The 14,889-nt window shown below is 27.6% G+C and overlaps 1 protein-coding gene across 1 annotated transcript; it reads left to right on the forward strand.

The window, feature by feature from the left end:
* Positions 1-6,395: 6,395 nt before the first annotated feature.
* Positions 6,396-11,756, forward strand: LOC123260881 (regulator of nonsense transcripts 1 homolog). Its single transcript, XM_044722245.1, has 11 exons — positions 6,396-6,553; positions 7,420-7,675; positions 7,940-8,172; positions 8,267-8,505; positions 8,934-9,177; positions 9,982-10,070; positions 10,146-10,261; positions 10,339-10,480; positions 10,547-10,950; positions 11,043-11,256; positions 11,513-11,756. The coding sequence occupies exons 1-11, from the start codon at positions 6,529-6,531 to the stop codon at positions 11,642-11,644; spliced, it is 2,094 nt and encodes a 697-aa protein (XP_044578180.1). The 5' UTR covers positions 6,396-6,528; the 3' UTR covers positions 11,645-11,756.
* The last annotated feature ends 3,133 nt before the right edge of the window (positions 11,757-14,889 follow it).

A 14,889-nucleotide genomic window follows, 5' to 3' on the forward strand; every position in this document is an offset into this window, starting at 1 on the left:
AACAAAAAAAAAATAATATTTTGTAGTTTTTTGATAGTTGAAAAAATTCAAAAATTTTATTATTAATTATTGATATAAACATTAAATTGTAATTATCAATTAAAAGGTGTCGGTATTAATTTATTTTAGCATACGATAAGATAAATAAGTCGGCGCATTATTATGAACCCAATTATTCATGTTTATCTTAAAGGAAACTTTTATCGAGTCATTAGTAGTTGATTTACAAGTAAATAATGAGAAGATATTTATGGACTTTATTCTCTTTATTACTAATTAATGAAAAACAATTTTTTTTTTAAATCATTTTTTGTATAAGTTTTGTTAGAAACTAAAAAATTTTTTAATTTAAGTTTTTCATCAAGAATTGTTAGACTAATAAAAAATTTTCGGTAATTCTAGTAACTTTTTAGTATACAAACATATTTTAAAATTAAATATCGAGTTTACGAAAAAAATTAATAATCTATGTCTGGTAATATTACGATATTGCCTTGTATGTTTAAAATCTATTTATTAAGTTTACTAATTTTTGTATGCATATGCTTAAAAATTTTGTAATATTGATACATAACTACGAAATTTTAGTAAATAAAATGACATTTTTAATTACAACCGTCTTTTCTATTTTTACATATCCAAGTTTGTAAAATTACATGAGGTCCATTTATCATTTTGACCAATTACGATTTATAAAAATAGAAAAATATTGTAATAAATTTTTTACAACAGTCGACATAACTCAATTGTTTAAATAAATTTTAGCAGTTTTCAATTCTTCATAGTTAGCATAGCTTTTTTTTTATTATTTTCTGATAACTTTTAGAGATACTGAATTTAACAGACATCTAACAATTTTTTAGATGTTTATAACAATTAAATTATAATTAATAAATTTCACATGTAGAAATTTTAAAAAATTATAAGTGCGAATGTTTATAAAAATATTTTTTTTATAATCATTGATTTGTTATTGAAAATTTCAAGAATTTTCAGATGTCTGCTAATTTCAGTGTCATTAAGTTTTCAAGGTCTCTAAGTAGATTTATTTGGATATTGTACAGCAGTAAGAACTACTTTTTAAAATTTTTTCATCACATTAATTCAAGTTAAACTACATCTTATTAAATAAAGCTTTGGTTCTAACACCAATTGACCCTTACATGCTTTATGTTAATACTATTTTATACTAGAATTGAGTTCCTTCAACTTACTAAGTAAGCTCATTGACCAGATTTGACCACAGATGAAAATATTAAGTCAAATAGACTTATCAAGTCAATATCAGTTAATTAGTCAAAGTAAAAAATTGAAATTGTTAGTAAATCGATTCTTTTATTAAACTTGTTAATGTAAATAACTCATCAAATTTAATTGTACAGTAGTCGCTAAAGACCTTGGTAGTCATATAGCGACTTATAAATAAATAAATAATAAATAAATATTTTATACTTGGTTTTAAATTTAATTAAAAATTTATGAGTAGAGAATTTCAAGGTAAGTATTTACGTTCTTTGATCATAACATAATTGCAAAATTGCTATTGCTATTTAATATTAAAATGACAAAAGAATTACCTAGCATCAGAATATTTCTATTTGAAGCTAAGTAATGGGATGGTGGTTGCCCACTGAGCAGATGCACGCGTGACTTGGAGCATACTGGTGTATCTCGTTTGATTTAATGAACAGGTGGTCTGTTATGTGCTCTTTATCCCACCAGGTAAGGGAGTGCATTACGTTCCCCCCGCTGAGATCCCCCCCCCCCAAGTGGTAAGTACGGTGGTGAGTGCCCTAGTCAACTAGTCCTCGTACGCAGACATCGTCTTCGTGATACGTTTTGTGATAAACCTTTTATATTCATTTTTCTTTCCGAACTGTCTTTCGGGCACCCCGCTAAACCCTGCAGCTCTATCTTTAATGAACTTAAGGCATCGGTAACATCTGTACGATGGTTGAGACTCAGAAGATATTTCAATGAACTGCGACATCAGCTAGTCCTTAGAGCGGTAAAATGACTTCATCAGCAGAGACCGAATTCCGGACTTCAGAAACTGTCGAACCACAAGGAGTCTCTAGATCCCTGACATGACTACATCAGATGAACCCGATATTCTAATAGTTCCTTTTTTAGTAGATTTTATAAAAATCTAACTATTGCAGCCGTCCTCATGGCGCAACTTTGAAAAAATTTAGTCGTTTTCTGACTCAGTTTGTCGAGCTGAGTCAGAAAATGTATATAGTTCAAAAGTTTATATATGTATGTATTTATATATATATATATATATATATAATATATATATATATATATATATATATATATATATATATATTTATATCGATATAACGCGGCTTGTCAGCACGATAGCGTTTTCAATTTATAACCGATTTTTTCAAACTCAACATGCTTTATCTATCGATCAAGACCAAGGTTAAGTTCGAAGATGAGCTTAATCGGGCGAGTAATTTGGAAATGACAGGATTTTGAAATTTTGAAAATCGTAAAAATTGATGTTTTTACTACTTCAACTTGATATAATTACTGATCGAGACAAGATATCAAAATTCGGTAAAATGCATCGTAAAGCTCTTTTAATAAGCTTCAATTTCTACTACTCAGAAGTGGTAATAGCCTCAATATTACTCCTTTTAGAATTCGTTTAATGAAACAGTTTTACTGTTGCAGCCGTTTTAGAATTATTGTCTACATCATAGCTTAATCATGATGTAAATTCAATAATTACGATAATGATTAGTCTTTCGTGTAATGTTTTCAGGTAATTCGTCAGTAAATATGTCACAAATTAGTTCTATATATTGTTTTCTTCAATTAAAATTTTATCCGGTTTCAAACATCTGATTGATTTGCAAATTGTTGTTCCTAAGCAGTTATTTAAAATTTGGTCATTTATAATTCAAATTTTATAATCTTTGCAATTCTTTGAGAAACTTTTTCTTCAAAAGTTAATTTTTTTTCCAAAATTTGTTCTAAATAGTTTTAAATTTATTATTGAATTTTGTTTTTAATTCATAAATTAAGTTATACATTAATAGTGTTATTATATTATTTTATTAAAAATCAATTTTCTTTATTTGAAAAATCTACTTCCATTTCGGCTGCCGAATGGCCTTTTTTATATATTGAATCTATACAAAAGATGAGTACATGCGAGAAACATTATTTTAATGGTCCATCACTTTTTTTAGGAAAATTGAAGTTAAAATGATATTTTTTACAATCTAGATATTATGATGTACCTAAGTATAATTTTTAAATTATTCTATGAACTTTTATTATAATTTTAAATAAAAATAGTTTGCTGGTTTGTTAATTTATTGTTTTATTAGATTTAACTGTTTAATTAATAGTTTTTTTGTTTATAAATATGATATATGATATAATTTAATGGAAGAATAAATTTATTTATTTAACTATTATTCGCGGTTTCTAATATAAAAGTTTCAACTTGAGTTAAAGTTATGTTAACTTTATTGAGTTTAAATTTTAACCATATAGAGTTGATGAAATAATTATTAGTAAAATTCTATTTGATCAATATTTTGATACATTACGAAGAAAATATAATTTAAAAAATATCTTAAAGCTGGTATGAAAAAAAAAATGTAGAAAAATTATTGTTTTAAACAGAAAATTTGACATTTAATAAACTCGGTAAAATTTTAAGTTTCAATCATGATTTTTATATTCAAAAGCGTGTTTCTTCAATTGAAAATTTTTAAATTCAATAAATAATTTGAAACAATTCACAGTTAACTGATGAACAATCCTTTTATTGGGGAATGAATGAATTTCTGTTGGATTCTCTGAGCAAAAATAAATTCCAGTTACAAACTTTTAGTTTTATATTTTAGATATTTTGTTCTTAGAAATATTTATTTTAGAAAAATAACGTATTTTCTTTTATTAGTTTTTAAATGTGAAAAACACATATGAAAGCACATTTGTGCAGCTAGAATAAGAAAGCCTATATAGGCTCGATTTTATGGCCTTAGGTACTTGAGTTGTACAAAGGCCTTCTTATTTTACACTGTACAGTACAATCAAATATTACGGTTTTAGTTGAGAAGAAAAATATGTATTTTACTAAGGACAATACAGAGGGTTAGACCTCACAATAAAATAGTTTTAACATTTACGTTACTTGCTACTTAATATTAAAAATACATTAGAAATAAACTCTCTTTGTTGCTGTAAGATGGACAGCGGGGTTGTAGGTCCACCTCAGTATACCCCTCCCGTGCGGTGTGTTTCATGCAGGGACAGGTATACGGTCAGTAGCAAAAAAGTAGTAATTAGGTGTAACTTAGGTGTAAATTAGGAGTAAATTTGCTACTTGCTACTTGTTACTTGCTACTTAATATTAAAAATACATTAGAAACTAGCCGTTACCCGCCCGCTTCGCGTGGCGTACAATATACGTGTATTTGTATATCTATATTCACAAATATAGGTAGACAAATAGTATACAAATATAGTATAGTATACAAATAAAGTATAGTATACAAATACATAGAGTGATCATATAATGGTACATGATCATCTATTAGGGCTTTTACCTTATATAAAAATTTTTAATTTTTTTTATATTTAATGCCTTCTTATTATCCTTTAGGAATTGAATTTTATAATTTTTTAATTAACGCCCACGCAAGGATTTGTGAGGGTGGCATTTCATAAAATTCATTCTTTACAGCTCAAAACTCCAAAAATCAATCTGGCCAAGTTTCAATCCTTTAGCTGCTATAGATTAAAAGGTACAATTTCTTTTAATTTTACGCCCACGCACGGACATGTGGGGGTAGAATTTAATGAAATTTATTCTTAACAGCTCAAAAACGCCAAAAAAGCATTCTGGCCATGTTTCAAAGTATTAATAGCTATAGATTGAAATTTACGAATTTTTTCTTAATTTGACGCCCACGCACGGGCACGCCAGGGGGGTGGAATGTCACAGAATTCGTTTTTAAAAAATTTCTAAATGTAATTTGAAACATTCTGACCAAGTTTTGAACTATTAAAAGCCATAATTGAAAAATATGAATTTTTTTTTCGTGAACACCCCCGCAACCCCCCTTGTGGGTGGAATTTCGTGAAATCCGTTCTTAGCTGACCTCTACTTGGCAAAAGGAATATTCCTGCCAAATTTCAAGTCTCTAGGTCTTATAGTTCCAGAGATATCGTGATGAGTGACTATCTATATCTATAGAAAGTCTCCTATATATATATAGATAGATAAACTGTTTTTTCTTGTATAGTTAGTCTGCGACTAAACTCTATCAAGTAACGACACTTCTCTCGATGCGATTCCTTTTTAAAATAAATATTCTATTTGAATTACTCTATGTGGATAATAAAATTGTTTTTCTCTTTATTTATTATTAATCTTATCCATAACTTCCTACAATTTCAAATCATGAAATGCTTTTTTTTTTTTTTTCAATTTGATTGTTGTTATTTACTAAAAGAAATAACTTATTTTATAAGATTTCAAGATATGAACAGAGTTTATGATTGTGAATTCAAAACACATTAATATTTTTTAAATTGTAAAAAAATTAATTAGTAGTTAAAAAAAATCATTATTTAAAAAAATTCACCTACAGATTATTTATTTTTCGATAATTGCATTTCTTCATTTTCAACTTTTTTCTATTTAATTCATTGTTTTTTTAATTATAAAAATTATTTAATGCGTGCAAAATTCACAGTCATGAACAGTTTTTCTTTAAAAGATAATAAATTATTTATTGTAATTAAATACATACTTGTTAAACCCTGATACATATAATAAAATGTGAAGAAATATATGAAAAAGTAGGAGAAGAAGGGAAGAGTTTCTTAAATGAATGGAAAGATTTAGAAAATGAAAAGGTAGAAGAAAGACTAATAGAAGCCCTTGTGGAAATTTTTTTCTGCTGAAAGTCAGAAAAAAATTTTAAAAATGTGAAAAAAAATTCTGAAATTTTTTTATCTTGGTGTGCGTACTTGGTGTGCGTCATTGTGTACTTCAATTTTTTTTAAAAGTCCTAGTAGATAGATTTTAGGAATTTCATAAAAAGTGAAATTTTTCGTAACCACGCACACTAAATACGTTCCAAAATTGTTTCTTTTAATTTTTAAATTTACAAAAAAAATTTTTTTAATTTACGAAAATCATATACAACCATATCGGTTACTTGGATTTTTTAATTTTTTATTTTATATCTTTTTGTAAAGAAATAAAATTTTTTTTTCTTAATAGTCTTATGAACGTGGACTTGGCGTGATTTTTTTACAGTGAAACTGTTTTTATTCGGATTTATAATTAATGCAACCCGAGATATGGAAAGTCGATACATCGAACTATACACAATCGATACCAGCGCCAAAACAGAAAAACATCAACACTACACCATGTCACGTGTATGACGCCGTACAAAACGCAATTTGACTCTTTTATTCCCTACAGGTTCAGACCGGTCCATTGTTTTCACTCTACTCGTTACGCTCATACTGATTAGATTCATCATGAAAATAAATATTGTTACTGAAGGTAAAAATTAAAATGATTTAAACATGTGTATCCTTTTAATTACTATGTATCATATTTTTATGAAATAATCACATAATTTTTACTAATTAATGTTATAAATCTCATGTAAAACTAAAATTAGCACAATACTAAAGTTAGCCGACGTTTTTAATTTTTTTATTTTTTATCCATTAATTAAATTAGAACAAAAATATATTTTTTAAAAATTGCACTTAAAGTTATTAAAGTTTTTTACAAATGAAATTGTTTTTTTCAATTTTTTTGTAATAATTTTTTCAATAAAAAAAAATTCTAAAAATTTTTAGATGTCGGCTAACTTAATTTTCATAAATTACCCGACATTTTATAAACTTTGACTTTTTTTTATCAAATAAAAATTCCAATGAACAATTAAAAATTTTTAGATAAAAAATAGATATTTTTAATTATTTACGTCAATTAACAAATTTAATATTATAGTAAAATTAACTGACCTACGAAATCTCTAGATTTTTATAACAAATTATGAAAAAAATTCAGTAAAAAAAATCCACATAAAAATTTAAGAGAATTTTAATTGAGAATATTTTTAATTATTTTTTTTTATGACAAATTATTTGTTATAAAAATTAAAAAAATGATCAGATGTTTGCTTATTTCAGTATTATAATTTAATGAAAATTTAAATTTTTTATAATTTATTTTATTGAAAAATAATTTTTAAAAAATTGAAACAAATATTTCACATGTGGAAAATTTTAAAAACTATATGTGGAATTTTTAAAAAATAGTTGTTTGGTTCTAATTTTTAATTAATAAAAAAACCAAAAATATTTGAGTGTCGTCTAACTTAATTTTTCATATAATTTAATTTATTAATTTTACAGATGTGGAAAATCCAGAAAATGTCAGACACAGTAACGTCAGGCTAAAGTTTCTACACCAAATATTACAGTGGAAGCCTCAATGGTTCTTAAATAAAAATGCAACTTCGATTTTTACATCATTAAAATTGACTCAACCAAAGCTATCATATAAGAACTTTGAAGAATATTGCCAGGTACAGCTTCCTTTATTAGTTTACGAATTTTGGAACGACGTAGTCGAATTCCACAGCACTCTAGATGATAACGACGAAGTCAAGTAAGTATTTCAATGCAAATTACGTACTCAACGTGTGAAAATCAATTTAGCCGACATCTAAAAATTTTTATAATTTTTTTTATTGAAAAAATGATTACAAAAAAATTTTCATTTGTAAAAAACTTGAAAAACTTTAAGTGCAATTTAAAAAAGATATTTTTTTATTCCAATTTAATAAATAAAAAAATTAGAAACGTCGGCTAGTTAGTTTTAGTATTATACTTTACGTTAAATTGGTGCAATTATTGTTTTTTTTTATTTTAGATCACAAAGTCTTGAATTGTTCAAGATTCCATTGTTTAACAGATGCTTAAAAGTAAATCCCGACGATGATACAAACGATCGGATTTATCGTTTTAAAGCAAGGGCAAAAATTTCATCGGACACTAATGTTTGGTTTCCACGTCACAGTACTTTGATAAAATTTAAAAATCCCTCAGTTGAAAATCAAGAACAATATGCGTATATAGATTATTTAACTCGACAGAAAGTAGAAGGTAATCATTTTTTCAAGTACTGTGTTAAAAATTATTCATTAAAAATTAAATACTGTAAATCAAATATTAAATTATTTACTTCTTTTATTTTTAGACAAATCTGAATACGAGTTATTATATGAATTAGTAACAAAGTATGTGGGAAAAAACAACATTCCAGATTCAATCGTTGTCGAACCAGTAAAGATGAAAATTTCACTCACTTTAAATTATCTTAATTCCTTAATACTTCTGGAAAAATCCCCACTGTGTGAAGCGATTTTAAAACCAACATTTAATGACCATGAATTTTCACCGATTAATGACAAAGATCAAATCAAACCAGTGACAAAGGTAGTTGTGTAAATTTAAACAATTGATTGAGTATAAAAATTTATTAACTTGGAAATTTTGACATAGACACACGGAGAAAAAAATATCATTAGAATAAGGATATGTATCGTTATTCTGACTACGCCATATAGTCATTTTTTTAGAGATATACGCTGTATAGCCAATTCAGCTATACAGCGGATCATCAAAATGACGATCCATATCATTATTTTAGCGTTACATTTAGTTAATTCAACTATACAGATCCTCACGTTAACAAAACAGTTGCCTGTTTTGACGAAACTACATATATTGACAAGAGCTATACTCTGTATGCTTAAGTCAAACAAATGAATCCTCAAATCAGCAATCCGGATCGTTATTTTAAGGAAACGTCATTTGAAGATACGTTGGATAGTCATTTTAACAATATTTTTTTTTCCGTGCAGGATAAATTGGACTCAAAACAGTTGGAAGCCATGGTCAGGATTGTTAAGACAGTAGAAGATAAAAAATCTAAAATATGCTTAGTCTCTGGTCCCGCGGGTACTGGAAAATCTAAAGTTATTGTCAACAGCGTTTTATCGATGCTGAGCCGAAAAAGTACTGATCGCATTTTAGTTTGCGGGCAATCAAACCTAACGATTGATTCAATTGTTTTACAACTTTTAGATAAAAAATCTGCAATGAAAGGTAAGATTAAGGGGGAACACTACTTTAACGATCGAAAAATAGAGGTGATTTTCGGGAATTTTTTTGACAGAAAAATAAAGAAATTGGAAAATCTAATTTATCGAAAAGAAGAAATTTGGGGATCGAATTTTTTTTTATTTTATTAAGGGTACATTAAAGATTATTACTCTAAATTTTTATTAAAAAATATTTAATTATTACTAAGTTATTAACAATCTCATGGAGCACTAGAAAAAATTTCCCCCTCCATGGTCAGTTCGATAACTCAAAAACAAATCATCTAAAAAATGAAAATTCAAACTGCTTTTTTATCAGTAAAGATGTAGTTATCGTCGCACGTACGGAATTTTGCAAATTTTAATTTTAAAAAAAATGGCGACTGATTGAAAATTTTCTCAATATTCTTGCTGTTTTTTTTTTGTTTTAACCCGGCTAAAAAAATCTTTAAAATTAAAATTTGCAAAATTCTGTACGTGCGACGATAACTACATCCTTACTGATTAAAAAGCAGTTTGGGTTTTTATTTTCAAATGATCCGTTTTTGAGTTACCGAACCGACCATGGAGGGGGAAATTTTTTCTAGTGGCTCTACGAGATTGTTAATAACTTTGTAATAATTAAATATTTTTTAATCAAAATTTAGGGTAATAATCTTTAATGTACCCTTAATAAAATAAAAAAAATCCGATCCCCAAATTCCTTTATTTTCCCTGTTAAAAAAATTCCCGAAAATTACTTCTTTTTACCCCTTTATATAATTTCTTAGATTTTTTAATAATTATTGGCCCGAAATGTTATTTCCAGAAAAGGGTATAGAATGCAAGATTCTTCGTCTAGGTCCAGAAGAAAAAATGAATGAGTTGGTAAAACCGGTATCTTTCATGTGTCTCACGGTACTATTTTTATATTATAGAAAATTTAAACATCAAGGATTATAAAATTGATGTATTAATCTTCTGTGATTGTAGAAAAGCGTTGATGCGAACAAAAAATCAGATTATATCCAAAAACTCATGTCGGACGCAAATGTCATCGTCAGTACACTGATGTCTTGTCGAGCAGCGTATTATAGAAATTATTTACAGTAAGAATATAGATTTTTTTTTTTTTTTTTTTTTTTTCAAATGTGATTGGTCACTATAATTTTATTTTTATTTACAGAGGCTTGAATATTTCAGTGTGCATAATTGACGAAGCTTCTCAAGCCTCCGAATTGGAAACATTTTTACCCCTGAGACTAGGAGTAAAAATGTTATTCTTGGTTGGCGATCCACACCAATTTAAACCTAGAGTAAATTCTGAGGTATGTTTTAATTACTACTTATTACTGTCTTGAATGATAAATTATAATCAATATAATTTATTGCAGGAAGCGATGAAGGTATTGAATTTGGACAAATCCTTCTTTCACAGAGTGCACAAAATATTTGAAAAGAAAGATAAAACTCCGATTTTATCATTGAATACACAATACCGTATGACAAAAGCTATTGCTCAATGGCCCAATCATTATTTCTATAAAGGAATGTTAAAAAATGAATCGACAGTACAACCTTTAGGAATTTACAAATACAAATTACTCAACCATTCATCACCAGAAGAAGAAGACGGTCTTACAAATATGGGGGAAGCCAAGCTGATAGTTGATATCACTTATGCCTTACTGATGCTTATGGGTTTGGGAAAATTTGGTTTTAAAGTTAGCTTGGGTATTATTACACTCTTCGAAGAACAACGTGATTTAATAATAAAAATGTTTGATCAGGAAGAAAGGTAAAAAAAAATTTTTTTAGTGTCAAGAAACTGAAGTTATCAATTAGTTAAATAATTGTAAAGTTTTAATTGAAATATTTTTATTTCAACAGATTTAAATCCATTAGTAAGGAACGTAGAGATAGAATGAATATAAAAGTTGTTAAAATGTCCGATTGTTTTCAAGGTTCACAGTGCGATATTATTATTCTTTCATGTGTTCAAAGTAAACCTACTGATCGTATTTATGACCCTCACAGAATTTGTGTTAGTTTGACAAGAGCAAAGCACACTTTGATTATATGCGGCAATTTGAGTAAATACAAGGTAGTTATTGTCACTACTATCCCTTATTAAAAAAAAAAAAATTTTAAACGATTCGAAATGGCTCAAAAAGATTAAAAATGATACAACTTGACAAATATAAAGATATACATTTTGCATGGGTTGAATTGTTGTAAAACTTTTTTTTTGAGGGATCTTACAATCATATTTTTGAGCCTAAAAAACTCAAAAATTGATAAAAATCTTTGTTTGGAAAATTTTTTATGCATTTTATTTGATTGAAAACTTTGATTTACAGGAAAATGCAATGTGGAAAGATCTATTAGATGATGCAGAAGATCGTGATGCTCTTCTGGATATTGAAGTCGATCAACTTGACAAGCCTAAAAATATAAAATGGTTACTCATTCCGTGTAAACAAAGTATATAATTAAATACATAAGGTTTTCTTACCATAATACTCAAATTAAGTATCAGTATTTATGGATGCATAAATAATAATTTTCAATAGATTATATTGATAGCAACTTAACTACGTATTAAAATAATATTTTTATATTAATATTGAATATTATATCGTGATTATATAGTACCAATTGTTATAATAATAATAATGGTAAGAATTATTACCAATCGATTTGCTGAAAAAGAATTTTTAATTTACAAAAAGTTTCCTGTTTGATAACATTTAGAAATAATGATGCATCATGTTCTTTAAAATATTAAAAATAGGTACAACTAATATTAAATAACTTAAACTTATTATTTTTACGTTTATAACTGTATTTTTTATAGTGAAAAGATTTATCTTACAGTAAAAAATAAATATAAATGTGTGGAAAATAAAAGAATGTAGAATTTAAAAATTTATAATACTTTGAAGCCATTTTTTATTGAAACCAAAATATTTTTATCTATACGATGTTCAATGTCATTCTAGATTGAAAATTTTAATTCATATAACTAATTAATTTTTTTTTTTTTACTTGATTGATTTAATTTTTATTAATGACTGTCAGTGTCAGATAATAACATCGTATTTTTTTATCATTAATTTAATAGCTTCGCTAATGCACAGCAATAATTACTTAATTAAAAATGGATGATACAAAGAAACGATTTCTTTAATTGAAGAATCTTCTTTTTTGATAACATTACTTTTATAGCTTTGTTTACAAATTCTGGTTTTCCCATTTTTAACAATGAAGGTTAATCCGTCAGCGCTCACGTTATGAGCATTTTGCTTACGCTCGATTTAAAACAATGAAAACTTTTTTTTTTCAAATGCAAAGGGTAGTTGAAATTTTTTCTATCTTCGAGTAATTTTATCTATTTTCAAATTATGAACTTTTGAAATGCTTTAATATTATATATAATTTATAAAAAAACATTTTTCTCATGCGTGTCGAAAATTGTGAGCATTCTTCTCATCACGGAATTATAGGTGTAACAAAAAAAAATAGACTTTCGGTAACGTTCGGGCGAGTTCGTGTATCTTCGTAAGTATATAGCTGTTCGGCCGCACGCAGATTAAACGTGAGCAAATCTCTCATCACGAGAGTCAAGATTACAGTCAACGCTCTCTGTATTGGACCGCTCTCTGTATTTGACCACATTCTTCCTCTGTATTTGACGATTTTACACAGCTCTTATGGACAAGGACGAGTCAAATACAGAGAATTGTCTTGTACGGGCGAGTCAAATACAGAGAGCGTTGACTGTACCGAAAAGTTCACGTGAGTGCTGACGGGTTAAGATAAGAGATAAATAAAATCCGAATAAAAACAGTTTCACTATAAAAAAAATCACGCCAAGTCCACGTTCATAAGACTATTAAGAAAAAAAAATTTTATTTCTTTACAAAAAGATATAAAATAAAAAATTAAAAAATCCAAGTAACCGATATGGTTGTATATGATTTTCGGAAATTAAAAAAAATTTTTTTGTAAATTTAAAAATTAAAAGAAACAATTTTGGAACGTATTTAGTGTGCGTGGTTACGAAAAATTTCACTTTTTATGAAATTCCTAAAATCTATCTACTAGGACTTTTAAAAAAAATTGAAGTACACAATGACGCACACCAAGTACGTTCTAAAATTGTTTCTTTTAATTTTTAAATTTACAACAAAATTTTTTTTAATTTCCGAAAATCATATACAACCATATCGGTTATGTTACGTCCCGGTTACCTCACGGGTTTGTAAGTAACCAGTAGAACAACTAGAGCTGGAGATAAAGATGTTACGACCTCCAGAGTCGTAAGTAGAGGTTCTCGAATTAACTCCGAAATAACTAACTTCGGTGAATTTAATTAACCCTTCGTTGGTCGCGTCTTTTTTAGTTTCTCGCTCGCACTATAGCGAGTCTCTATAGGTTGAGTAGTTGTTAGGCGGCGATTCGCTTATAGCGCGACCAACGAAGGGTTAACAAATGAATTTATTTAACTATTTAAAATACACTTTGAATTTATATGATTTGACAACTGCCGTAAAGTACGTAATGGTATTTCGTAATTGGAATTAATAGTCTCACGACGAGTGTTAACTATGAGGAGTCTTAAGTTCGTAACTTTAAGATCAAGAAGAGCCTTAGAAGAAGAGAGCCTCGAACTACCCGTGCACCCTGCTTATATCTCTTCGTCCAAGGGCCGCGCCCTAGGAGGAGTAGGGTTGCGTATCGGGCCCCGAATGTCCTGTTGTCCTGAGTTGATGCGCGTGGCATTTCCGAGGTCCACTCGGGTGACCCGCGCTGACTCAACTCCAAAGTTCAGGACACGCAAGCGTTCGTTATCGTTTGTTTATTTAGAACATTCCTCGAATGTTCTCGAATATACCTTTGTACTCAACGCTAGTTGTCTTACAATGAGTCATATTTGTCTATCTAGATTTTCCATTAACATTCTTCGAGAGAAAATGTTAATGTAAACTTAAAAATATTCTGTTTACTCAGGTGTTGGCTGAGTTTCACTTTTTCTTATCATTTTCTATTTCTAATATTTTATGTTTAATATTTAACATTTGGAATTCTTTACTTATCATTTTACATTATTATTTATGAAAATTGAATATTCACGGAATTATTGTATAATTATTAGAGTTTTAAATTAGCGCGCGAATTCGCTATCAGACATCTGCGAATGCAGGTGGGGACGTAACAGTTACTTGGATTTTTTAATTTTTTATTTTATATCTTTTTGTAAAGAAATAAAATTTTTTTTTCTTAATAGTCTTATGAACGTGGACTTGGCGTGATTTTTTTACAGTGAAACTGTTTTTGTTAGGATTTCAGTATTTTTTGTAATTATAATAAAAATTGACAATTTTAATTTAATACATTTCCGGTGGCAAACTATCCCCTTTAAGCTATAGTTCATGTAAAAGTTATTCTTGCGCCGCCTGGCGTGTGTAATTGCAAGCTGTCAAATATCTTTTTTTCACTGTAGTTTCCCATCTATTATAAAATTAGCATTCATCTTTATATTATTTAGTCTCTGGCCGTCCGTTTTTTACATAAGAAAAAAGTTAAAATCTAAAAATCTGGGTCGCTATAGTTTGTGCTGATTATTTTTAATAATTTTAAATAGAAATTATAAAGATAATTGATAATAATCAAGTAATACGCGTAATAAAAAGCATGAACTACTATTATAAAATATCATATAAAAAAAAAACAA

Source organism: Cotesia glomerata, linkage group LG3 (genome assembly GCF_020080835.1).
Source record: "Cotesia glomerata isolate CgM1 linkage group LG3, MPM_Cglom_v2.3, whole genome shotgun sequence".
In the NCBI taxonomy this organism is placed as follows: Eukaryota; Metazoa; Arthropoda; class Insecta; order Hymenoptera; family Braconidae; genus Cotesia; species Cotesia glomerata.